Below are 25,508 nucleotides of genomic sequence, written 5' to 3' on the forward strand. Positions count from 1 at the left end.
CGCTGCTGTGGTCCCTCCAGGGCCGGAGTTTGACACCCATGTTCTAAAACGTATGCAGTCCAATTACAGTCCGAAGTGCTAACCAGTCTAACCGAGTTGCTGCTTTTAGGTTGCTTTTGGTGACTTCCTAGCTTTATTCTTCATTGTCTGCCACAGTGAATAGAGAGGAAAGAAATGGTTTAAAGAATTTAATTTTGCTTTTGTCTTTTTTTTTGTCTTTCCCCAGCTGAAGGAAGTGAACACAACAAAGATTCTCTCAGCGATGCTGTCGTATGTTTGGCCCAAAGATCGGCCAGACCTGCGAGCTCGAGTGGCCATTTCACTGGGCCTGCTAGCTGGAGCCAAGGTGAGTTAACATCATGAGAGGAGGGTCATTACTGTGTCATTTCCAGCAGCGCAGTGGCAGTGGCGTCGTAGTTGACAGCTGTGACAAAGTGCTTCAGGCCCTTTTGATGTGCTGACATTTATATTGTTTCAAAACTGAGAGATTTTCCCAGGTTCAAAAATGGATTTCCATGGCGCCCTACTGGAAATTAAAAAGCCTTTTTTTGACTCGTGGCTACGAACAAAAGGTTAAAAAGCCACCCCAACACTTTAATCAGGGAGAGTCGCGCTTTTGTCAGCTTTTACCAGCACCTTTTTCAGGGGCACTGCAGAATTTCAGTGTTAGCAAGGCCAGCTTAACAAAGGAAAACACTATCATTTGTGCATTGTTTGTGCTCCTTGGTATAATTTGTCACTAATTTGCACCCACAGGAAGACTGACAGGTCTGCAGTTCCCCTGAATTCGGTTCCCCTTCTCACTCTGCATGCAGCTCTCGACACACAAATGACCCGCTGCTGCTGATGCACGCTATGCTGCATTGTTCTCCATTGACGAGGCTGCTTATAGCAAATGCATATCGGCGTATTATCATGTCATGTAGGTTGGAGCGTAGAGATTTTGCCCTTGGCTGGGCCGCCGTCCTGCAGACGTGGGCGCCGAATGAAAACGGAGGGGAGAATTCATCCTCCAGAATCGGCTAACAGCTGCCTCCGCCCGGAGCATCTCCCACCCGTGCCCCCTTTATCTCCCGCCCGTGGGTCAGGAGAGGTCGAATCTGGAAAGGCAGATAAAGATTGACAAGTGTGCGGTGCACAGATAACCCCCCTCCGCTTTAACAGCCTGTTTGGGGCTCCGCCACCTTATCACACTGGGCGGAATTGAACGCGAGAGAGGAATGTCCACCACGTTGCGTCATTAAAGCAAAGAATCGCCCTGAAAAGTCTCAAAATCCTCCAAATCAACAGGACAGTATGGAGTTTTTTTTCTTTTTATAGGCCTGTACACGGTTATTCTCGTGCCAGACTGAACGAGAAGTCAGGCTCATAATTAAAGCTGGTTTGGATCAAGTGATCCACTGACTTGCTCTTTATGGAAAAGGGCATTGCTATATACACCAGGGATGAACCGAAGTGAGACTTGAAAGTAAAGTTATTAGCAAGGTGTTGGCAGCTCATTCTCTGTTTTCTTACAAATTGGCCTTCATTGCAGTAATTGGTAAGTCAGAAATCCCTGCTTTCCGCTGCTGCGCCACCGCTTGTTGCAAGAACTCTGTTATCATGAAGGTTCATCTTTATCCGCAGCAACGTCACATGCCAGAATGAGGTCACAGTCCAGCTTTGCAAATTTGTGACCGATTTATGCTGTGGACATCTAGAGCTATATATGTATGTATACATATATATGCGTGTGTGTGTGTGTGTGTGTGTGTGTGTGTGTGTGTGTATGTATGTATGTATGTATGTAAAATTTGAAAACACTTGTTGCCCTTTACATTGTGTGTAAATTTCAGGATGAATGGACCAAAAGAAACGGCCCAAAAATACTTGGAATTAACATTAACAGTAAAGTAGAGTTTTTCCATCTCCTGTAAAGTTATCGTTTTGGAGACACAAGGTTTTGTTCTGACAACACCGATATGTATGTATGTACGCATGTACGTATGTATGTATGTTTACCCAATTGGTAAAAATAGAAAAAGCCTATATTACATATATATGTATATATGCCACCTGTTGGTCAGGAAGAAAATGGGGGGAGATATATATATCACTGTTGTCAAAAGAAAACCTACCTTGTATCTCGATAATGGTAACTTTATAGGAGAAGGAAAAAACACACTTTACTTTTTTGTAGTTTTTAATGTAAGTCCGTAAAAACCAGACATTTTCCCAAGTCATTTTTAGACAAAATCTAAAAACGACATGCCGTTGTTCTGTGTCCTGAGGAAGCCACAACATGTCTGCACATTTTTATACAGATTGCATTATTTCAGTAAAGGCATTTTATATTTTTCTTAAGACGGTGTGGCTGAGAATTTCTTTACTCCAGGATTTATTTTGCACATGCCTTGTGGATGCAGACGGATTTTTTTGGTTTTTGCCTCTCCCAGCATGGAATCTTGTCTTTTTGCTTCGTTTTTGTGACCTCTGCAGCACTTCTTCATTTCTGTTGTTTCATTGTTAAATACTATTTCATGAATATGTGAATGTTCTTACCAGTAATTGTAGCTAAATGAAAAACATGCTGTCAGAGATGGACAACTAAACATTTTGTAACTGTTCTTCTTTATTTACAGATAATGGTATGATCCCGACTCTTAATTGATTAATTTCTGTAAAAAAAGCACTGGAATCGAGTGTGTTGGGAATTAATTTAGTTTTGTCTGAATGGTACTCTGTGTGTTATCTGTTTGGCTTCACAGCCAAAAGACATAGGTGACCAAGCTGTTTGAAGCTGCTATAAATTGTGATTAGTCCCTTTAAAAACTGTTATTTTCTTTATTTTCCCACAAGTATAAATAGTGTCTGTTTACTTGGATGCTGATCACATTAATGAAGAGAGTACTGGAGCTTACCTGGGGAAACTTGTGCCGTCCGTCTGTAGTGAACCCACACTCTGAAACCTCTCAAGCGCCACACGACACCACAGCGACGTGGAGAGTTTTATTTTATTTCATTTATTTGTTTGAATAACTGACAAGCATGGCAAGGATGATTTTTCCTTTCCTTTTCACAGCTGCACTCACAACAATAACTTTCAAATTCAGATCATAATAATAATAATACGCCTCATCCTCTCCTAAAAAAACACAAATGTGGGATTAATTCAGTAATTTGAATGTTTTAGAATCCACACAATCTCCAACTGCCTTATTTGTTGATGTCAGCTGTGATATTAAATGTGACTCCTAAGGGTTAAAGAGGGAAAACAAGGTTGCTGCTGCCATTCACCTGAAATTCCATCTCTCTCTGCCCTGGTCACATGGGACATAAAGGTTAAACTAAAGTGGGGGAGGAAAATTAAGGGGAAATGGTGTGCTGCACCCACTCCGGCCCGTCTAATGCGCTGCGGCGCCCAGCACGGCAGCCGAGCAGCTGTCCCCGAGCTTTTAATTAGCTTTAATAACCATTTCAATTCCATTAGTGGATGCATCAACCAACTCATTTCCCGATCTGTCTAGAGGAGCGCGCACAAAACAGCCTGCTCCTAATGCAGTGCCTCAAAATTATCAGCGTGTTTCCTGAGCTCACTCTGCCTCACCCTTTTCTCTCCCTCTTTTTTTCTCCCCGTCCTTCTTTTTTATTAATTTTGTGTTTTGTTTTTTTTTTCTTCCTCTTTTTTGGCTCGTTCTCCAGATGACCAACGTGATGGTGCCCTTCATGTTTAAATATGCAGTGGATGGCCTGAACCAGATGTCGGGACACATGTTGAACCTGAGTGACGCGCCAAACACGGTGGCCACCATGGCAACGGCAGTTTTGATTGGCTGTGAGTACTCCTCCCCCCCTTCCTCTTGGCAGGTGTTTGACTTCATCTCAGGAAAGATGCCGCGTGTTATGAGTGGGGTGACCTTTTTTCTGGAAAAGATTCCTATCAGTGCTGCTTTTTAAACCTTTCGCTGCTTCTGCAGTGACTTGACACATCTGCCTCCTAAGCTGCTAATTCAGTTTGTGGTGGCGACTTGATTAACGTCGATTGAAAGCAGGTCTCTGGTGAGTCTCGCTTTTGTCTAAGCGCCCGCCACCGCGGTACCTGTGGGACCGAGAAACCTCGGATGTGGTTCTGAATCACAAACACACGTTCTGCGCTGCGGATGCCGGCTAAGCTGCCTCTCTCTCTCGGCTCATATTTCGGCTGCTTCCTCTGCCGCGCTTTTAATCTTTCATGAACAGGGTAGGCCGAAGCATTTTGTCCCGGTGGGGCGAAATGTAATCTGAACGTCGAGCCGAGGGCCACGAAATAACAAGAAAATCCGTCAGAAAATTGTCAGAGATTTTAGCCGTACGAAGCGCTGTCATCGAAAATTAATGTCGCCCCGTCACCCAAATTCAAACCTCAGGCTACCGCTTGAGCAGGCCTGTTTGGGAACGCAGGTGACATGCATCGAAGACTTGACACCATCTGTGAATTTTAATGCGCTTGCTTGCATGCGGTTTCTTGAAGAAAATAAAACAAACTTAATGAGTAATAGGAACCACTTGCTTTGCAAGTCATTGTAGCATGCAGTCAAAACGTACTGTCAGTTCTCCCTGTAAGCTGCGGATTTAATGAGACCCATTAGGTCCTGCGCACACACACCATTAATTGGAGCTCTCTGTCTGAGCCTCTGCAGATAGGATGTTTTTGTGCCGTAAGCCGCAACTTACCTGAGCAAAAATTTGCCTTTGTCGATAAGGTGCGTAAGACACAAAAGATTGAACGCTTGGGGGCGAAAGGATTTATTCTGCTAGCACCAAATTCATTTTTCAGGGCCAGGGAAGCCTTTGTGTTCACAAGGCACGTTAGAGTGCTCTTTCAAGATTGCAGTAACGCTGCTTTCTATGATTGCATGAGTAAGATTATTTTTCAGTGAACATCTGAATCCGTTCTCAGGTCTGCAGTCACACTTTTTTGCGAACTCATCCACACAATAAAGCCCTATTTGAGCTGGATTAGTTTTACCTGGGGGTGTGCTGCAATTTGAGTGATTACCAATGAAATCTGTGATTTTAATCCAGTTTGAATCTGTAGTTGCTAAGTAATAATTCAGGAGCGAATTATTTTCTATAATTTTTCAAATTCAGAGCTTCTTTAGTAATGGTAGTCCAGGTTTGATTTGGCCACACAGTAATGCATTAACAAACTGTGTAATAGACAACACCGCCTGTTTTTTTGAGACCGGGAGATGAGGCTGACCACTAAATTGAAGCTCTTGGCACAGAGCTTAGAAATGGCTAAAAGACACATTTGGGGCTCCGAAGTGGTGCAGCCATCTAAGAGTTGGCCCCATCATCAGGAGATTGTGAGTTCAATCGCTGGTGATGCGACAGCCGTCTGTGGCTGGGAAAAGCCAAGAAAGCACAGTTGGCCTTACTCTACCTGTCTCCCCCCAGTGCTGGCCAGCGCCGGAGTCTGTTAGCTGATGTAACAGAACTGGTGTTTGGCACGTTCCTCCAAGCGGGTTCAGCTGTCCAATAACGTTGCATTAGCGACAGTTCGAAAAAAGGTGCGGTGGCTCGCTTCGCAGGTCTCAGATGAAGCCTGTGCTAGCTTTCACCATCCTAGCGCTGGTAGTATCGTGTGAATGGGGGGTCCTAACTTGTGGGTGGAACTGGATGCGGAGGAAACAAATCCATTTAGAGTCGTTTGATGTCAAATTGTGACATCTTCACACGGATGGTGATAACAACAAGGGGTCACAATTACAGCAAATACAGCCACTTTATTTCCGAACCAAATTGGCCAATAAGACTTCACATATCTTCTGAGTTTTTATATGTTATGTTAAAATAAAAGAAACTAGTTGTAAATGTCAAAAATATAAGTTTTCTTTGCTGACCCTTGTGCCTTACAGCACCATAAACGTACCTCTGGCTATTTAAAAATGATTTTTTGTTGTTTTTTAAAGTATAACAATAAAATCTGAGTGAAAACCTTATTTTAATATATATTAATCTGGTTAGTAATGTTATTTTGTGAATAGTGACTTTTCATTGATTAATTTTAAAAGCGTGTGCCTGTTATTTTAACCGCTTACTGCTATGTCAGAAGAATATTGGCATTTTTAGCATAGATCTTAACGGTTACCGTCCAGAGAAATAAATGCTGGAGCAGAAGCCAAAAATAACTTTTCTGTTTAGAAATAAAAAATGCTTTAAAATAAAATCGTTATTAACTACCATTATTTTAAAATTAAGTACAATTTTTTACAGGATTTTGTTTCTGTTGTGGATTACGTTCTGTAAATAATGTTTGATCTCGGTTTTTCGTTTTATACTTGTGTGATTTTCTAATCCTTCTAATACTACGAGAGCCTGAAGATGTTTCCGGATGGAGAGGAAGCAGAAGTGTCTGTGGATGCGGGAGCTGCAGAGCAGTTTTAATGAGCCTAAGGTGACGCGTGGCACAGCTGAGCGCACAGAGACAACAGAGGAAGCCTCTGTCATTGCCGTCCTCATCACGCCACAGTTTCCAGCAGCACCGCTGTTCAGCGCTAATTTACTCCGTCTGACCTCTGGCAGTGAGAAGCCCCCCTTTTCCGAGTGCCCGTGAAAGAGTCCAGTGACGTGATGCCTCACCTTGTTATCAGAGCACAAATGGCAAGAGCTGGTTTATTTTAGGAAATTGTTGCGATAGCGCTTGGTGATCTATTTGTAGCAGCACTATTGCGAAGCACTACCTATTCACAGAGTGAATTTGGGCTTTTGTATCTTACAAAAGCTTTTTTTGAAACAAAAAATTTATATTAGTTACTGGAGCTAAAGCAAGGCAAGGCAGGTTTATTTAAATAGCACCTTTCAAACACGTTTGTCATTCAAAGTGCTTTACAAGGGAGAAAATTCAGAGTAAGAATTGTTTTAAACAAAGTAAAATAAAAGCAAATATAAAAACAATTAAAAACAACATTAAAAACAAAACAATACATTTAAAAGAGAAAATCATTAAATTAAAAATTAAAATTAAATTAGGATAGTTTAATAGTCAAATTTTAAAACTAAAAGTTAGATTAGGATTAAAAAAAGTTCCATTTGCATATGCAAATGAAATTTAAATTGTCGTTTGTTATACTTTGTAGTGTTCTGTAGTGCAGCCTGTGTCCCTCAGCCTCATTGATTTGGTTTTGTGTTTGTTTTTCCATCCATTAGTGATTTCTCACTATATTACACAGTTTGCATTATGTAAATATGTGGGGCTCACACATTTTTTGCTAGCCTAGCTACTGAAAGATGAAGGATAAAACTAAAATATTTGGCCGTTTCTTTTGGTCCATTCCTCATGAAATTTACACACATTGTAAAGGGTGCAGTGGTGGACGAAGTACACAAACCATGTACTTGAGTTAAAGTAGAGACACCCAAGGTAAAATATTACTCCAGTAAAAGTAGAAGTTCCTCCCTTTAGACCTCCACTTGAGGAAAAGTACAAAAGTATTTGCCTTCAAATGTACTTATGTATCAAAAGTAAAAGTACTAAAAGATTAATTATGGCTCTGATGTCCTGTTATCATTTTTATAACAAGACTCAACAAGACTTCATTAACTCATTTTAGGTGAAAATACTCCAGTGTCGCTCTTGGTAAACCAGTCTTTTAATAGAGTCATTAATTAGTGACGCTGATGTCTATTAAAATTATCAAAAGCACAAAACACTGAAGGCAAACAGTTTCCATCAGGTAGAACTGAGTGGCTCTGAAATAACTTTATGCAAACAAGCAAAGTTTCAGTTTAAGATTTATTTGCAACTTTAGTTACAAGTTTAAGTTTAATAAAAACTTTAAACTCAGATTCACAAATGAGTTTCCTTTACTAAACTGCATCTGTAGGTCTCTGTTCATAAACATAAACTAGCCAAAACTAATTTACTATAAAATGAAATGTGTTTGTATAAATTCAGAAAAAAGACACGTCAGTCACAACTGCATATGAGTACATATTTCTATATTGTGGTCTATTTACACAAAGTTAGGTTAGTTCATCATTTATGTTGAATAGACTCTCCCAAAATTTTACGCTGCTGCACTGACGTTGAACCGTGTGCTGCACTGGGTCGGTATGACCAACAGGTCAAAACAAGCTCAAAACAAAGTGCGCTGTTCCCTGATTGGTGTTCTTGCTTTGCGCTTCTTTCGTTTTGACGTTACGTTTTTATACACACATAAACCAAAAAGAACGACAGATTTCTCAGAATGTAGAGGAGTAAAAAGTGAGATATTTGACTCTGAAATGTAGTGGAGTGAAAGTAAAAAGTTGCCCAAAATGGAAAAACTACTCAAGTACAGTAACGAATTACATTTACTTCATTACTGTCCTCACTGAAAGGGTGACAGGCTTTTTCAAATTATGTCAAAAACTGAAAAACGACAACAATGGAGATGCGAGGTTTTCTTCCAACAGCAGCAAAAAGTGAGCATCGCGCATTTCGAACCAAAGGACAGCCAAAGATGTTTGAACGCTATGTTGAAATATCCAACAAATCAAATGGCAATTCCTGTTTTATTCAACATAAAATGGATGCCAGACATTCCTTGCTCTATTCCAGCCTCAGAAAATGAACCAAACTGAGGTACTTAGCTAGCTAGTTTGGTAGTCAGCTAATCAGCTAGCTTTACCTTTTAACTTGTTTCCCTCATCTGATTGGTCATTTCTATTGTTTGTGTAATCCACACTCTCTGTTGTAATGATGGTTTAAAGACAATTAGACAGGTAATATGATTGGAAGAAGATACTCGACTGCTTAGCAGTAACATTGGCGTACTTCTGTATAGAGCTGGGCGATATGGCCAAAAATGCTATCATGACAAAAACATTTCATATCGTTCGATATCGAAACGTATCGTAATAAATGTCAAATCATTATTTCTTTCAAGTTCGAAGGCTGATTTTTGCTCCTGGGTGGTTAATTGTGGTTTTAATCTATCCTTTATGGTCAGAACATCACAAACACTCATCACAAACAGTGGAACATTTCACAAATCTGTCATGGGGCAGTGGGAGAGAGAGTTTCTAGTGAGCTGTTTTTACCAGCTGGAAAAGCACGGCCGCAGGTTTTGTAACTGTCATAATTTAAGAAAACAGATTATTTTAGCTCTCTGGTGACGAGTACTCGTCTGTCCTGCTACAAATGCTAAACTGTTTAGTTTCTCAACAACATCAGTTTAATACGAACAGCAAACATTAGCTGGTTCGGTATGTCAGTGATGATCACACTGCCTCACTGCCGTCACTCCGACCACATCCATGTCAGAGCATATCACAGTATTTAGACACCAGCTAGCGACAACTGGGTTTCTCTATTCTCTATAACTTAGTAGTTTAAGGGGTGAACCGCAGTATATCTGACGCTCGCTGTGTAAAAGCAATAACTGCCGTGTGAATCTCTCGCACCAGACAAACAGAGTCCTCCTTTTAGGTACGTTTAAACTGAAATCAGCGCTTTTTTTGTCGTGTTTGATCTACAGTAACATCAGTTCGCCGTGTTGTGCAAGTGACGGAGCTGCTTCCACTTAGCCAGCTGCTAAAAACAGCTAGCCTCGGAAGATGGCGTTCTCCCGCCCTCCAATGCCTCACATAAAAACATCGCATCCTCAGGTTACTTTCGTTTAAATCAGGGCTGTAATTTACATGAACCCACTTCTTTCTTTCACTTTCGTTGCTTGGGAATGCACTAATACTAAAATATGACTGAGCGCTGTTACAGTGCTGTAGCTGTGAGGATCAGAAGTGATTTAACGCTGCTAAAGCTGTTAGGATATTAGTAAAGAGGTGAGTTCACTGTAGAACAGTACAGTTACGCCACTGACCTCGTCACTCACACTCGGTCACAGGAGAGCAGATCGCCGGTCGCTCCACTCAAACAGGCAATATATAATTCCACGTTTGACATTGCTAATGTATATTTGGCAATGAGGGCTGTAACTAATATTAGCCCCCCCCCAAAACTCGGAAGTGCGCCCTCTCCTGGCGACAGCAGAGTAGTGTCGCAGTAGAAAATACCATGTCTGTCGCTAGAACATGGAAGTGTGAGAACACTTCGAACATGTATCGAGCATTTCTTATAGCTGTATCGAAGCAAGTTATATCGCTGTAATTATCGTTATCGTTTTATCGCCCAGCCCTACTTCTGTATTAGCCCAAAGGCATTAGCCAGCTAGCAACATAAGCTTTTTACACTGAGGCATTTGATGCTGCCTTCAGGTCCTCCTCAGAAATTCCAGCTTATGAATTTGGAGGTCATAAGTACGACATGGCTTGTGTTCCAGTGGTTTGGGTCGGAAACAAGATGGACGCGCTGGAAATAATGCTTGTTACTACAACAAAATGAAGAGCAGTGATTGCTTATGAGATGAGTAATGTTTTAATCCAGAAGCATCACATAATGTGCTTATATTTGTATGATGATTTTAGCCTGCAGTGTTAATATATGGCTGCTGAATACCTGAAATATAAACAGTTTAGAATACAGATCCGTGGCTGCCGTTTCTTCTTTATTGACATACCTCCAAATTGGAAACTCAGGGCTCATAGAAAAAGAGTTTCCTTCTCATAAATACAATATATCTGACATGACTTGAAGGCAGCATAATTATATACACCCCAGTACTTGTAGTCTTTCCAAATTTCCTACCACTTTCAAGATGTGTCATCAGAAGGAAATCTCTCTCTGTGTCACAACTGTGGGAGGCGAGTAGGCATGTATACAACAAATGATTTAATGGTTAAATTTTTCTTTTTGGCTAAAGTCATGCTTTAAGATTACGGTCAGATTAGGGGTAGGTCTAGACTAGGGGTTCTCGCCTCCACTCCAAAGCCCACGTGTGTATAACTACAAAGCATAGCGGCCCACAGGAAAACTAAAATCAACTGTTTTAAATACAACTTCATTCTTCTTTTCTTAAATGCTGACGCTGAAAACCTGAAATTTAGGTCCTGAAAAAGATCAGACTGGCCATTCTGGTCATCAGTAGGTTTGCAAAATTTGCAGGTATGTGGACAAATATAAAACATGTTAAACCACATGGTTGTAGTGATGTCAAAAAAGGGGGGAGAGAAGAAAAAAAAGTACAGGGTAACATGTAGTTGTAGATTTCTCTGGTTTTGAATATTTTCGTGATTTATTTAAAACCACACTCCACTCACTGGGCTTGGATTAGCGTCGTCACAATCAACAGTGACCAATCTTAATTGATATCTGCTTCTTTGTCATTAGTTCGGCAAGTTGAATTTAACCACTGACGCTCCGCTACGATCCATGTGTTGAAATCAATATCAAACCATATCTTTGACATTATTTTATATCTATTATTTTTAATAGCAGCTTGTGCTCAGTGTCTAAAGAGTCAGTCGTTAAAACAGGCGTTGTGCTGACTGCACAGCGCCGTCGTGCCTCTAGAAGAGAAGGAAAGTCAGCTCTGTTGATTCCCTTGTTTGATCACAGAGCGCTTTTCCAGCAGCAGTGAACTGAACAGGGTTCGGTTTGAAGCGGACAGAGGCTCGCGCAGTTTCTGCCGGACCGATTCAGCTGTTTGCTGCAGACAACGGAGCGAACTAAAGTTCTGGGAAGTGCTGGGAAGCTTTACACCACTGTAGCTCACCCTTGATTTTGGACATGCTGACCTTGGTCTCTAAGTATGGCAGTCCAGAGAGTCCCACACTAATAGCATTGGTTTTCTGTGGACATTATACAAGTTGCATGTGTGCCATTGAACACCTGTGTCAGCAGTTGGTGCATCCTAAAGGCGCCTAATTAGAAGTGGTATTGGGACGCTTTTGGATGTATGTGTGTATAATGCATACGGGACATATCCATGACCCACATCCTGACAAGCTGTAAAAATAAACCCGTGTTTGTGTGTCTCAGACGGCGTGTCGCGGGCTGGAGCAGCTCTCTTTAATGAGCTGAGGAATGCTGTGTTTGGGAAGGTGGCCCAGAGCTCCATCAGGAGAATCGCCAAAAACGTCTTCCTGCACCTGCACAACCTGGACCTAGGCTTCCACCTGAGCCGGCAGACCGGCGCGCTGTCCAAGGCTATCGACAGGGGTACACGGGGCATCAGCTTCATCCTCAGCGCCCTGGTCTTCAACCTAGGGCCCACAGTTTTCGAGATGGCACTGGTCAGCAGCATCCTGGTAAGTGCAATCTGGTACTTTGAAACATTAAAATATGAGTTGGATAAGAATCCTAATGCAGTCAGTCAGGGAAGGTGTGTGCGGTGACTGACGTTTTCTTCTATATTTTTTCATTGCAGGTAATGACACTGTTTGACATGTTGTATATAAATTGGACAAAAATACGTTACGCAGCCGAGACCAAAAAAAAGTGCTAAACAATTCAAAATGATCTTATTTTAGATGCTGTAAAGAAGTCCCCCTTCCCATATATGAGAATCATTTTTATTTTAGAAAGAAATACCGTAGATTTTAATTTTAAACACGTTTTAACACTCATTCAATCTGATGTGTCCAGACTTTTGACTGATACTAAATATTCCTTAAGCCAAATTGAGCCGTCTGACAGTTTTTATTAGTCTGCGCTAATGTATTGCTGTTGAACATCACACATGCACACACCATGTACCCCACTAGGGATGTAAGTGATTAACCTCCTCAGGTTCATCACCTTCAAGTCCTTTAATGACGTCTATGGCCAGATGACTGAAACATTAACTCCACTCGCTCCTTTATTTTGTCCATTTGTAACACTCAATTTAATGGGCATAATCGCAAAATGGAAGTGTGTTAAGTGCTGCGTGAAATGACTGCGGCTGCTTTTTAGCCAGCCAGATTAGGCTGAGACAGGCATTTCCTCTGAACTCGAAGTATGTCACGGCCTGTGTAAACGTGTCACTGTTTAATGAAACGCTATTCGTCTTTCTGGCAGTATTATAAATGCGGCGGTCAGTTTGCACTCGTTACTGTGGGGACCTTGGCGGCCTACACAGCGTTCACCATCGCAGTTACGCAGTGGAGGTACAGTATGATATTAAAAATTGCAAGCATGTAATTCTTGTCCATTTGTTTGGTCTTGCTTCTGCTTTTGTGTTGTTTTTTTTTTTGTTTTTGTTTTTTTTGTTTGTTTTTCTCCTGACCACCAGAGGCAGTGTGCAAGAGGTTGGATTGCTCACCTCGAATTATTTAAAGGCTACTGGATTGGAAGGCTACTGCAGATTCCCCAGACTAGCTCCCCGTTACTACAGTTGTTCTGATCAAGTTTATTTTTTGGCCCAGTCCTGATCCGAGTCCTTTAGTGAATAGATTAGATTAGATAAGATTAGATTCAACTTCGAAGTGCAAAATAGAGTATTATTTACATATCGCTTTTGTCGGAAGAAAACCTCGTATTTCCAAAATAGTAACTTTACGGGGGAAGGAAAAAACCTAATTTACTTTTAATGCAAGTCAACAGAACCAGAGTTTTTTCCAAGTCATTTTGGGCCGTTTCTTTTAGTTCTTTCATCGTGAATTTACACACAATGTAAAAGGCAACTGGTATTTTCAGACTATGCCAAAAACTGAAAAACGACAAAAATAGAGATACGAGGTTTTTTCCGACAATATCGATATACAGTGCAGGAGGTAACTTTGGTAAGTGAATTCAAATTCAAATACTACAGTAAATTTGCTTCATTTTTAGTAAGTGCAAAGTGTGACACACTGTGTGAACTGTTGTTGTTGTTGTTGTTGTTGTTGTTGTTTTTGTTTTAGCTTTAGACCAAATAACACACTATTTGTGTTTTAAATTGCTCTAACGTCAGCGAAGTGCTGCTTTTTTGGCTGTAAATGTGCTGTAGTAGCCATGTCTTTATGGACCATTTTGCATGTAGCTAGATTAACTGTGTTAGCTAGTTTAGCTGTAATTAAAGCACTGACACTACAGATATTACAGGTTGCTGTTGAGCTGTTTTCACTTTAAAATTGTTCCACAGTGTGTACTAAGGGTGGGAATCTCTAGGCACCCCATGATTTGATTTGATTATAATTCAGAGGCTGCAATGAGATTATAAAACGATTATCTACGCATCTTTTTTTCTATACAGGATTTATTTTTTTCCTCACTGTGTGAGGGCTTGGTACTTTTAAAGCAAAGTATTTGTAATGATCCACAATGAATTTACTTCCAATATCTTTTATTAATAAAACAAACGGCAGTGATGTGGCAGGTCAACTGGAAGGCTCTCATTCACTGCTCTTGTTTGGAGCACATGAGACACAGGCTGCCACTCATCTGCGATAAAATGTTATGGTGAAATAAGATCCTGTGGCAATGGGTGTCCATGCAGCACGTAGGATACCTGTATTCTTCAGTGATTTCATAACTTCGGTTTTGGTCTCGTTGTAGAGAGTGGGGGGTTCGCTGTGTCATTAAAAATCTTAAAAAGTAAGATCTTCGAGACGGGACGCTGTATCTCTGCTCCATAGCGCAACATAGTGCAAACGCCCTGGTTCTTAATGACTGAGTACGGACGCACATCTGTGTCATAATAATGCCAAGTAACATAAAATAAAAATAAAATAATCCTCCTTCACAGTAAAATAACACGGTTTTAACAATAAATGGTCTTAAATGCTGCTAATTCACCCCCCCTTAACTCTGAAGATTGGCGCGCAGACTGCATGTCAAATAGCAACGCAGACAACATTCTCGCCTAGCTAGTAACAAACAAGAAGACAAAGAGAGAGATTTAAGATGAACATCGATAATTTGGAGACTAATGAACTTATTTACATTTATAATCACTCCAGCTGGTTTCCTGATACGTTTAATGTGCAACGAGAAACTGACAAACACTAAAGTATCAAGGCTGAAGTCAGCCTTACAAAAAACTGATTGTTGTAAGACATTATTGTGCGTAATATCTGTTATGGTGTGTAGAGCGGTCACTATCAGTTGTATTAATAATTGATTCATTTAATTATTTTGATACAATTGAGTAACTATATACATGCAGTTTATGATGGCAAGCAATTAATTTTAATTTTATATACATGACATTTATAACTACAAACATAGGTGCATTTGTGAGATCCTGCTGGTGTTGGTTTCCTCGCCTTGGCTCCCTCTTGTGGAGAATATTCAAACGTCTGAACATGACTTCCTGTTTGTCATTCAAATTGCAATGTTCTCACAAAGGTGATAATGTCAGTTTTAATCAATATTTTATATAAAAAATTGTTTATGTAAAAATTTTAATCAATTTTAATAAGTAATTATGACAGGACTAATGTTATGTCTGCAACATTGGTGTAAATAGAGAGAAACAGAAAACGGCCTTAAGGATTGGAATTGCATAAAGCATAACATGCCTTGATATGAAGTCCTGTATTGATCTTTCATATTGAATTGAATCACCTCACGTGTTACAGTCTGGTAGCCTGTGGAAAATCCAAGGTGAGTCACTGTTCTTATCCTGTGGAGGTCAGAGTAGAATCCTGAATGTCCAACAGTGTCGGTGGGCTGTTAGGAGTGCAATCCAATCTGTCGCCCGCTGTGCTTACTCACCGCCTCCAGTGGTCAGGAGAAATGTAATAGAACCACAGTTACATTCAGAACTAGAAATATCAATGAATGGTTTCCATTGTAGTATAATTTAGGCTGGGCTAAAACTGGCTGTAGAAAAACAGTGAGCAGACCACTAAAAACTTGAAGTTTAGAAAATGCCTTTTTGTCTATCCGAGAGAATTTTCTGCCATGCTAACTGCCCCCCATGTGTCTTGGATCAGGACCCGTTTCAGGATAGAGATGAACAAGGCGGATAACGAAGCTGGCAACGCGGCCATCGACTCTCTTCTCAATTATGAGACTGTTAAGGTGAGTCCTTCCTCTTAGTCCAACCACCAGAAGATGAAGTGCCCATTTATTGGTGCAAATATTTATTCCCCTGTCAGAATGTCATGTTTAATTAGTGTGATTTGCTCAGGGCAAATTAGTCTATGAATTAATTTGATGGGAATTCTCGCTTCATAACTGGCGAAGGGTTTCTGTTTCGCCCTGTGTGGAAATACACTGTAAGGACAAAAGTATTGGGACATCTACACGTTACACATACAGAGGTTTTTATGAGTCCCATTCTAAATCCATAGGCGTTAATATGGAGTTGGTCCCCCTTTGTGGCTACAATAGCTTCTACTCTTCTGGGAAGGCTAAAAGCTTTCGTCTTGTGTCTTTGGGAATTTCTGCCCATTCATCCAGAAGAGCATTTGTGAGGTCAGACACTGATGTTGGATAAGAGGGTCTGGCTCACAGTCTCTGTTTTAGCTCATCCTAAAGGTGTGTGATGGGGTTGAGGTCAGGGCTCTGTGAGGGCCAGTCAAGTTCTTCCACACCAAACTCACCCAGTCAGGCCTTTATGGAGCTGCTTTGCGCACTGGGGCTCAGTCATGCTGGAACTGAAAAGGTTCTTCCCCAAACTGTTCCCACAAAGTTGGAAGTGTACAGTTGTCCAAAATGTCTTGTTCTGCTGAAGCATTAAGATTTCCCTTCACTGGAACTAAGGGTTCTAGATCAACCCCTGAAAAACAGCCCCATAGCATCATCCCTCCTCCACCAAACTTTACAGCTGGCACAGTGCAGTCAGGCAGGTAATGTTCTCCTGGCATTCTCCGAACCATTTCCGTAAAATGAAAGATAAGGTAGTCACGTACAACACATGCCCCTCTGATTCTAAAGCATGGTCAGTAAATGTTAGCTTTCCTTTTATGCTGGTATTCTGGCAAACCAAACTACTCCCTGAGGACATGCAGTTCACACAGCAGGTAAAAAGGCCCAAATCTGATTTGCTCACCAAATCCGATTTTTATGTTTGGCTGTTCACAGTATCTTTTAAATGTGATCTGTATGAGACATCAGTCTGAACAGATCAGCTCCTAAACTGACCCACATTGTGCAAAAGATCAGAGCGTCACGCTGCTTCACGACTCATCCAGAGGTAAACTTGTTTGCTTCGTGTCCTCGGATTCTTTAAACTTTTTTTTGACTTTGCTGTTACTGTTCTTTGACGCTGCAGCCTCGTTTTCCTACGGCCGCGTTCGGACCTTTCCTTCAAAATCTCTTCGGACATAAAGCGGTTGCGATAAGTCTCTTAATTTTTTGGAACAGAAACCTCAGCCTGAATGTTTACGAGTCCCAGCAGCACGAGTTTTGAGTTGGATTGACGTAAAAGTCGCATGAATTCTGATCTGGCTGTTCAGACTGAGTCGCATTGCTGCAGATCGGATACAGGTCGGATTTCAGTACCACATGAAAGCGTCTCAAATTGGAATTGAAAATGTCAGATTCAGTGTGTTTATCTGTTCACGCCAACACACAGACACACATCTGTGTCACACATGAAGAAGAAGATCAGATTTGGGTCACTTTTACCTGCTGAGAGAACAAAGCCAAAGTGATTTGTCAGAATGAGCCAATGTTATCCTTACAAAAATCCCTCAAGCGCATTATCAGTCACTGGAATGTTCTAAGCCGTAACAGTTATTTACCTACTATTGAACATTCGGCTGCTCGTCCTTTCACAGCATTATTTACATTAGCTAGCCAACCACAGAGAATTGGTTAATTAGCTTAACACTGCGTTTAGAAACAGTTTTAATGTGAACAAAATGTCTTCCACTTGTCCAGGACGCCTATTGGCACAGAGCTCTTCTAGTGAATTAGCAGGTGAAAATGTGAAATGTGAATGATGCTGCGGTCTGAAACACTTAATCTATATGTTAATCTGTATATTTATTATTATAGCACTTATTTTAGCTGTAGCTTATTATTTACTGTAGCTGGACAGGCTTAAACACAATCCCACATTTTCTTCTGTACTGGTAATTTATCTCTTTGTGAACATTTACAAAACCTCAGTTTATCAAAACATTGCCAAACGTTTTATTGTTACGGCTGAATTATTAGTTGATTCATTCAAAAAATAATTGAATATCAAAATATTCTTCCAGCCCTTTGACCCACAGCTAGTTGAAACCCTTTGCCCTCTGTTTGCCTAATGATGGTTTCGATGGACTTTTTCAACCTCGGTTTCAGCTCTTAACTCGTTCTTGCTCTTTGCTCTCATTTTTTTATACCCCTCTCCTCCTTTTATGTCCTTGTTGTTAAGCACAGATATATTTTGTGTAGGGCTTTATTTTGTGTCATTGATGTCAATGCAGCTGGATTTAGTATCACTGTAAGCCAGTGTGCATACATAATTAGATCTCCACCCACTCAAAATCCGTTCCACTCTCACAAAAGCTCCTGCATAACACGAACTCTCTCTCTCTCTCTCTCTCTCTCTCTCTCTCTCTCTCTCTCTCTCTCTCTCTCTCTCTCTCTTTTTCTCTTGCTCCCTTTCTCTTTTCCTCACCGCACTCGTCTTCCCCAGCCTGCTAAACCCACTTTACTGACAGCAGAGAAATTGTTTATAAAGCTCCTCTGCCTGCAACATGCTCCTTGATACCTTTTGCTCTTGTAGATAATTGGCACAGGACGCTCTTGCTAAGTTTGACGCTCTCTAATGAAATATTCAGATTGTCATTACAGTCCAGGAGACTTGTCTGTTTGATCACGTCGCGACGGAGGCTGCCGTGCACGCGCGTAATGCGCTAATGAGCCCGAGCAGTTCTCTCGGCATGCGGCAAAGAGGGGTCGCAAAATGCTATCGGTTTTATGTAAAGAGGCCAATACGGACCAATTTCGGCAGGTCCCCTTCTCTCATTTGCACATGCTGCTTTTGTGATCCTGGCCCGTCTCCGGCAGTTCTACAGATAAAAATGGACGTGTTTAACAAGCTGTGTTTATCGCCTCACCTCTGTTCACCACGTTTCGAAACTAATTAATTTATCCGTGACGCGGTTCTATTTCTGAATGGTAGAGCGGAGGAAGTCGTTGTTTTTTATTTATTTGTTCATTTCTTGTTTTTGTTTGTGCCTATGTGCTGCATTCTGGATCTCTGATATTTTGTGCGTACTGATGCAACGGAATGCCCTCTTTAAGCCTTTGACAAAATGTCTGTTCAAAAAAAGCTGAACCTTCAGTTGGGCTTAATGATCAATTATTTATTTTTTTATTTTATTTCTTTCTTCAAGAGCTGCGATTTTAATTATATGCTCCGTTATTTACAGTTGCCTTAGTGTGGAGAAATTTAACCTAATAATGCAGAGTTCATGAAATGGCAGTCTGGCACATTATATTCAGTCAGCCTCAAGTCTCAAAAATGTATTTCCTGGTCATTTTGATGAAGCCGGGAGCTTAATTTAAAGAAAATATTCATAAATCACGATATTGGTTAGACAGTTGTTCAGCCCTCATCTCCAGGGTGTCTGTATGCATGTTTGAAACAGATCAGCACAAGCCTGTATTGCTTCCTGAAGCTCCAGTTTACTCAAAAAGTTTTAAGATATCATTCTGTGAAGATGATAAAGGTGCTCTGGTTCTGCTCAGAGACCAGTATAGGGATTCAAACTGGAATTTCCTGATAGCCTGAAAGTATGGTAATAAACATTAGCACTTGTTCATCAAAGTTGCACAGAAAAGGGTGCAGATTTGACCACCTTTAATGACATAGGAACTACCTTAGCCTCTGATGCGTGAAACTTCCATATGACATGGAAAGAGAGAATTCAGTGCGAATGATTCTGCTTCGGTGCGTGAAATCAAGCGCCAACCCAACAGCACTTCTTCAATAAAACAACAGTATTCAGCAGCTCTTAAGCCAGTGGCTGTATGAGTGCACTGCTCCCCCTACTGACCTTTATAATGTAAAATTACAATGACTGAAAACAATACAATGGGAAATAAACTTTTTTTTTTAAAGACTAGGTAGAATGGTGTGATTGTGTAATGTGACTTTTTCTTAAATAATACCTAAACGCTGTATTATTGCATCATATGAGATGATTCTGCAGTAGCTGTGTCCTGTATTGTTTATTTGGTCAGTGTTAGAAGAATAAAACAAAAGCACCGTGTAATTATAATTAAATGGTAACTGCGCTCATTTTTCTATCAGTTTTGACCATACATAACTTCAATGAATGAGGGCCAATGAGAGATTATTGAGAGTTTCACTCCTTTGCATGTCCTCAGGCAGCTCTTTCTCTGATTTTCAGATGGATTTAGCCCTCCAGCCGTCTTATCTCCTTCCACTAAATGTCCTTTTGTGTTCGTTTTTGTTGAGACTGCCCTCTCTCTCCTTTCTCTCTCTCCCTCTGTTCAGTACTTCAACAATGAGAAATATGAAGCAGAGAGATATGACGGCTTTCTGAAGGTTTATGAGTCCTCCTCACTGAAGACCACCTCTACCCTGGCCATGCTGAACTTTGGACAGAGTGCGATCTTCAGTGTCGGCCTCACAGCTATTATGGTGCTGGCTAGCAAGAGCATAATGGCAGGTGAAAATCAGGATCACACAATGCTACTCTTTCTCATATACATAGACTGATTACATTTTTGCTAAATCACAGAATATTTTGATTTTGATGTTTGGTCTTTCATAGGAACAATGACTGTGGGCGATTTAGTGATGGTCAATGGGCTCCTCTTCCAGCTCTCATTGCCACTGAACTTCCTGGGTACAGTGTACAGAGAGACCAGACAGGCCCTCATCGACATGGACACACTCTTCACCTTGCTCAGCGTGGACACCAAGATCAAGGTAGACTCACCTTGACTGTCTTTTAGTAAACCTGTGCTGATGTCTTTAGAAATTCTGTGCACTGTAAGATTCAAAGATTGTTGTTTCACCACAGTTTGATTTGGCTGGTTTTGTTACAAATCTAAATTATCTATCATTTATAAGGGCCAATTTAACGGAAAACCTGTTTTAACATTGTTAAAGTTTCAAAACATACCATTTACCACTCAGTCCAAACAGTTTTTTATGGAAACTAAGCTGCAATAAAGGCCTGTTTTGAATTCGTTTCTTTGTTGGCACAAGAACAAATACATTTATATATATCCAGCTATTGAGCCTACAGCAGTAGGCCTGTTCATATTGAAGCTAGAAAGAGTGTTTCAGGTCTGAGTGCTCTGTGGATAAGGCACAGTACAGAACAGCCAATCAGAACAAAGCTCAGTTATCCAATATTGGTCTTAGAGAGACTGTAACAAAAACTGCCTGTTCAATTCTAAAAGATAAAGAGAGTTTGGGAAAATAGTGATTTAAAAATTAAAACCACACACATTATAAAATGGACCTTTCAGGAAAAAAATAAAGTACAAGAAAACTAACATATGGGCCCTAAAAAAACAAAATCAATAACGAATTATTACCATATAAATACTTACAACTAGCAATTAAACATATATATTTTTTTATATATATATTTTTTTTTATTTTTTTTTCTAAACCAGAGTGCACAGAAAGTGAAGTGATAATTGTCCTGTTTTTTGTTTTTTTTTATTCTCTCTCCAAGAATGAATATTTACTTCACTGTTTTTGTAAAGTTTCTAAGATGGGTCATATAAATGTTTGTGACATCACAGCTTTTCTGCTAGCCAATTCGTGAGCTGCTCCATTTTGATTTTATGCTAGTTCTGATTCGCATATTGTTACTGTTCTGTTGCGTATTGTTAGTCTCCTCTTGCCAGCAATGCTACTGGACAGCCAGTCAGGATTCATTTGACACCCAGCTCAGTGTGGTTGAATTTTAGAGGTGTGCATGTCACGCTTAGTAGGGATGCACTGATATGGGAATTGTGGGCTGCTGCCAGTAATTGATATCTTTCATTTATATATCTGCTGATGGCAATACACATTTTTAAACTGCACTAATTAAGATTAAATCCACCTGGATTAATAGAACAGAGAAGTGTAACGCTTATTTGTATACAGTTATAAATGCAGTAAAATGAAGAAAATGCAGACATTTCAGCACAGCAGCCCAGCATCACCTCCATATTCAGTGTTTTCCACAGATATGAAAAATGCAGTGGTGCTGAGGTGTAGCCAGAGGGCTGGGGGTCATTTATGTGGGTATGTCTGTTACAGCCAAATATGAATAACACCTCATTTTATTTTTTTCATTTAAAAATATTGTTCCGTTTATCTGCACATCGGATGTCCCTTGGTTTCCTAGAGAACTGCCTATTCGTAGGGGAAATTATGGCCCATTGGTAGCCAAATGATTCCCTTTCAACTTGTTTCCTACGTCAATTTTGCCCTTAAACACAAACACTTGGCTTTAGCTTAAATAAAATACAATTAAATGCTGTGCACACTAAAGAATGCTGATTTAGATACATTTCTAAGGTTCTTGGCTCGGCGAGTTTGCACTGCCTATCAGAGTCTTATTTAGAAGCATGAAAACATACATGTTCATGTGCTTTGGCAGTGTTTTAGGACTAACAGGAGAAACTTTAGTCTAGTTGGTTCTGTACAAAACTATGATCACTGTGCTCATAACCAAGCTAATGGAGTCAGTTAAGTCCAGCAATTAGCAGGGAAGAGTATCTGACCTGGCTCTTTCCTTCTCCTTGTTTATTTTTTCTGCTCAATCTCTCACGGCCTCCTCTGCCTCGCTTTCCCTTGACCCGAGCTGTGTTCATGTTTCAGCCAAGTTGGAGTCAAAGTGCGTTGTTTTTCGAAACGTACTGAGAAAAAAAGTGCTAAACATTTTTAAATGGGTTGAAATATACATGGACACAATGCTAAAGTATAACCTATGTCAAGTCAAGTCAGGCTTTGTCAATTCAGCTCTGTACAAGTAGTGAAACGAACAACACATGAACACAAGTGCGAGACAATACAATAAACACAGTTCAGACAATACAGTACAATAAATAAATACTAATATGTAAATATTTGTAACATACTATGACATATTAGCAGCCTAGCATATATGAGCATAGTAGTCACTGAGGCAACCAGAACAGCAATATACAGTATTTGGTTGGTACAGTAATGTATGTATGAGAAGCACTGACAATCGGGAGACCCTACCCCTTGGCTTGAACATGCAAAAAGGAGGGCTAAGGGCTAAGTGATAAAATGGGATTGGGCCGTGGCCTTGACTACAGCCCTAGTTATAGCATGAGTCTGTAATTAGAGAGGAATTCAGCCTGTTTTTCAATATTTCAGTCATTAAGCGTTGTTTGACGTGAAATGGCCCATTGAAGAGAAACATACCAACTAATAGGAACCAGGGGTCATGATAGTACCCAAAGAAGATTTAGTACTATTTTAACATCATCGATATTAAATGTAAAAACTCAGACATCTGTAAGTTCACTGATTATTTTTAGATAGTAATAAAATTGCTGCATTTGCATTGTAGACATCACAGCTCCTGGTTCCCATCGCTTCCATTGTAAATAAAGTTGCTACGCTTTTCTACAATGAAGCATTTCCAACCACTCTGAATGGCTTTGTTTACATCTTAACGACTGAATTATACCGACGTCTTTGAAAAATTAGTGGAATTCCCCATTAAGCATTAAGCACTAAGCCAGAAGTCAAAACATGTCAAAACTTGCCTTTGTAAGACCCTTTGTGTCAACCTAGGTGATTAAAAGCTAACGATCTGTCCTTACATTCCAAAATCAGTGTTGAATCAGCGCCTTCAGATCAACTTTTACACCCCTGCAGAGCCTCATCATTCAGAGATCATACAGTCTTGAGCCACATTCACAGTGCCAAGAGGCTTTCGTGACCAAATCAGCATGTTTGTTTTGCGCAGCTAAAGTTGGTTCGTCGCAGCTCCTCGTCTGATTTATTAGTGCGACCGTCTTGATGGAGTCAGTGGGCTGCACAAGAGCAGTTATTTTAACCTGACAATAATTCGCCGCCGATGATGATTTTGAATTGTTCTGCGTGTTCATAACTGCAGTCCCAGGCTCATCAGGACTTATTGTTCTCTCTCCACAATGCATACCTCTCCTGAAATGTCAGTGCTTTTTGGAACACAGTCACATCCTTAACTCCTATTCTCTCTATGGATTTGAACATTATGAATTTGCATAACATTTGCTTTAGTATTTATTTTAATCCCTGCAACCTTTTTTTTGCTTTTTATTTATTTATTTTTTTCCCTGCCTTTTTTCATGCCATCAGTGGTGGGGGTGGGGGTGGTAGGGAGATTTAGAGGTGAGGGAAGAGGGGGGTTGAAATGCATTTGAGGTTGATGAAGCTCATTCTTCATTTGGCTAATTCTGTATGCAGCCTGTAATTACTGTGAATAAAATCTGTCCAATTGTTCCCAGTGATCAGTAATGGTTTTCACCATGGCTCTCTGCATGACTGAACAGCCCATCAAGCCATTACTGGGGACTCTAATTTGATTTCTAAAATAATGTGGCTGTATGTAGAATTAGTGTAAACTTGCTGAGTACTTCTGTTGTACCAAAAGCGTTGGGCTGCTTGACTTTAGTTTCCAGACTTTTTTAGAGTTGTAATATGCATGAGACCAATTGCTGGTCTTGACAGTTACATGCTGTTTTACAAAGGTGATGCAGATGGTTTAAAGGAATAAATACATCGGCCTTTTTCAACCAGATACCCTGCATTCACACTAGTGGCGACGCGATGCAACAAAGCAGCCAGAGTTCATTCATTTTCAATGAAAGCTGGCGAGTTCCGGCGACAGGAGGCGGCGCGAGAATAGGTAATGCGAGTCTGCGATGCAACAAAGTTAACTTTAAGCAAATAAGGAGTGAAGCGGTGTGGCGATGACCAGTAGGAATTGAGCATTGAGCAGCGTAGTATGTGCTTTATCTCTGCCACTGTGAAACAGTACACTCCTTTTTTGGTTTCTAGATAATTGTTCCTACTACAGCTGGAAACGAACTGACTGCACAGACAGGGATTAAATAACAATAAGCACTTAAGTGATTTCTCACTACGATTTTTAATTTGAATTCGGATTTGTGTTTGGCGTCAGTGAAACCATAGTAACCAACAGTCTGGTCGAGTTCAGAAACACCCACAGGTGATGAGTGATCAGCGATTTGGGCAACGAGGCGAAAAGTCGCTGCCGGTGTGAATGTAGGGTTACACAGTCGATAACCACAGACGATATGTATTTTTTGTATGTGTGTGTTTTCCTACACTTCATGAAAAAACAGAAACCCACTTAACTTACATTTATGGCATTTGACAGATGCTCTTATCCAGAGCGACTTACATTTTGATCATTTTACACAGGAAGGTGAAGGTAGTGTTAGGAGTCTTGCCCAAGGACTCTTATTGGTATAGTGTAGGGTGCTGCCCAGGCGGGGATTGAACCCCAGTCTACAGCATAAAAGGCAGAGTTGGTTCTTTTATACATGCATTTTCAGTCATTTTTGCTCTTAGTTCATTTAAAAAGCTTTGAAATGATCACATCACTAATTTGGCAGGTTGTTATTAATTGTCCTTTTTTCCAATAACATTTTCAATTCACTTTTTTACTCAACAGTTTGTGGACTGTTCAGTCCTAACAGATGCTCAGATCTACATGCACTTTACACAAACGTGATTCCTGTTGCCTTTACAAACACATGTCCCATCACCTTTCTACGGGGGGGGGGCAGTTTTTGA

The 25,508-nt window shown here is 40.5% G+C and overlaps 1 protein-coding gene across 1 annotated transcript in view; it reads left to right on the forward strand.

Annotated features, from left to right (window-relative positions):
* The window catches only part of abcb7 (ATP-binding cassette, sub-family B (MDR/TAP), member 7), a 64,758-nt gene that overhangs the window by 15,137 nt on the left and 24,113 nt on the right, over positions 1 to 25,508 (forward strand). The window contains exons 4-10 of the mRNA XM_036569385.1: positions 227 to 346; positions 3,682 to 3,814; positions 11,882 to 12,150; positions 12,902 to 12,990; positions 15,742 to 15,829; positions 20,211 to 20,385; positions 20,491 to 20,648. Of these exons, the coding sequence (XP_036425278.1) occupies positions 227 to 346; positions 3,682 to 3,814; positions 11,882 to 12,150; positions 12,902 to 12,990; positions 15,742 to 15,829; positions 20,211 to 20,385; positions 20,491 to 20,648 (1,032 nt within the window). The remainder of the gene's footprint in view (positions 1 to 226; positions 347 to 3,681; positions 3,815 to 11,881; positions 12,151 to 12,901; positions 12,991 to 15,741; positions 15,830 to 20,210; positions 20,386 to 20,490; positions 20,649 to 25,508) is intronic.

The sequence above is a fragment of the Colossoma macropomum genome, unplaced genomic scaffold, assembly GCF_904425465.1.
Source record: "Colossoma macropomum unplaced genomic scaffold, Colossoma_macropomum, whole genome shotgun sequence".
NCBI classification, from domain to species: Eukaryota; Metazoa; Chordata; class Actinopteri; order Characiformes; family Serrasalmidae; genus Colossoma; species Colossoma macropomum.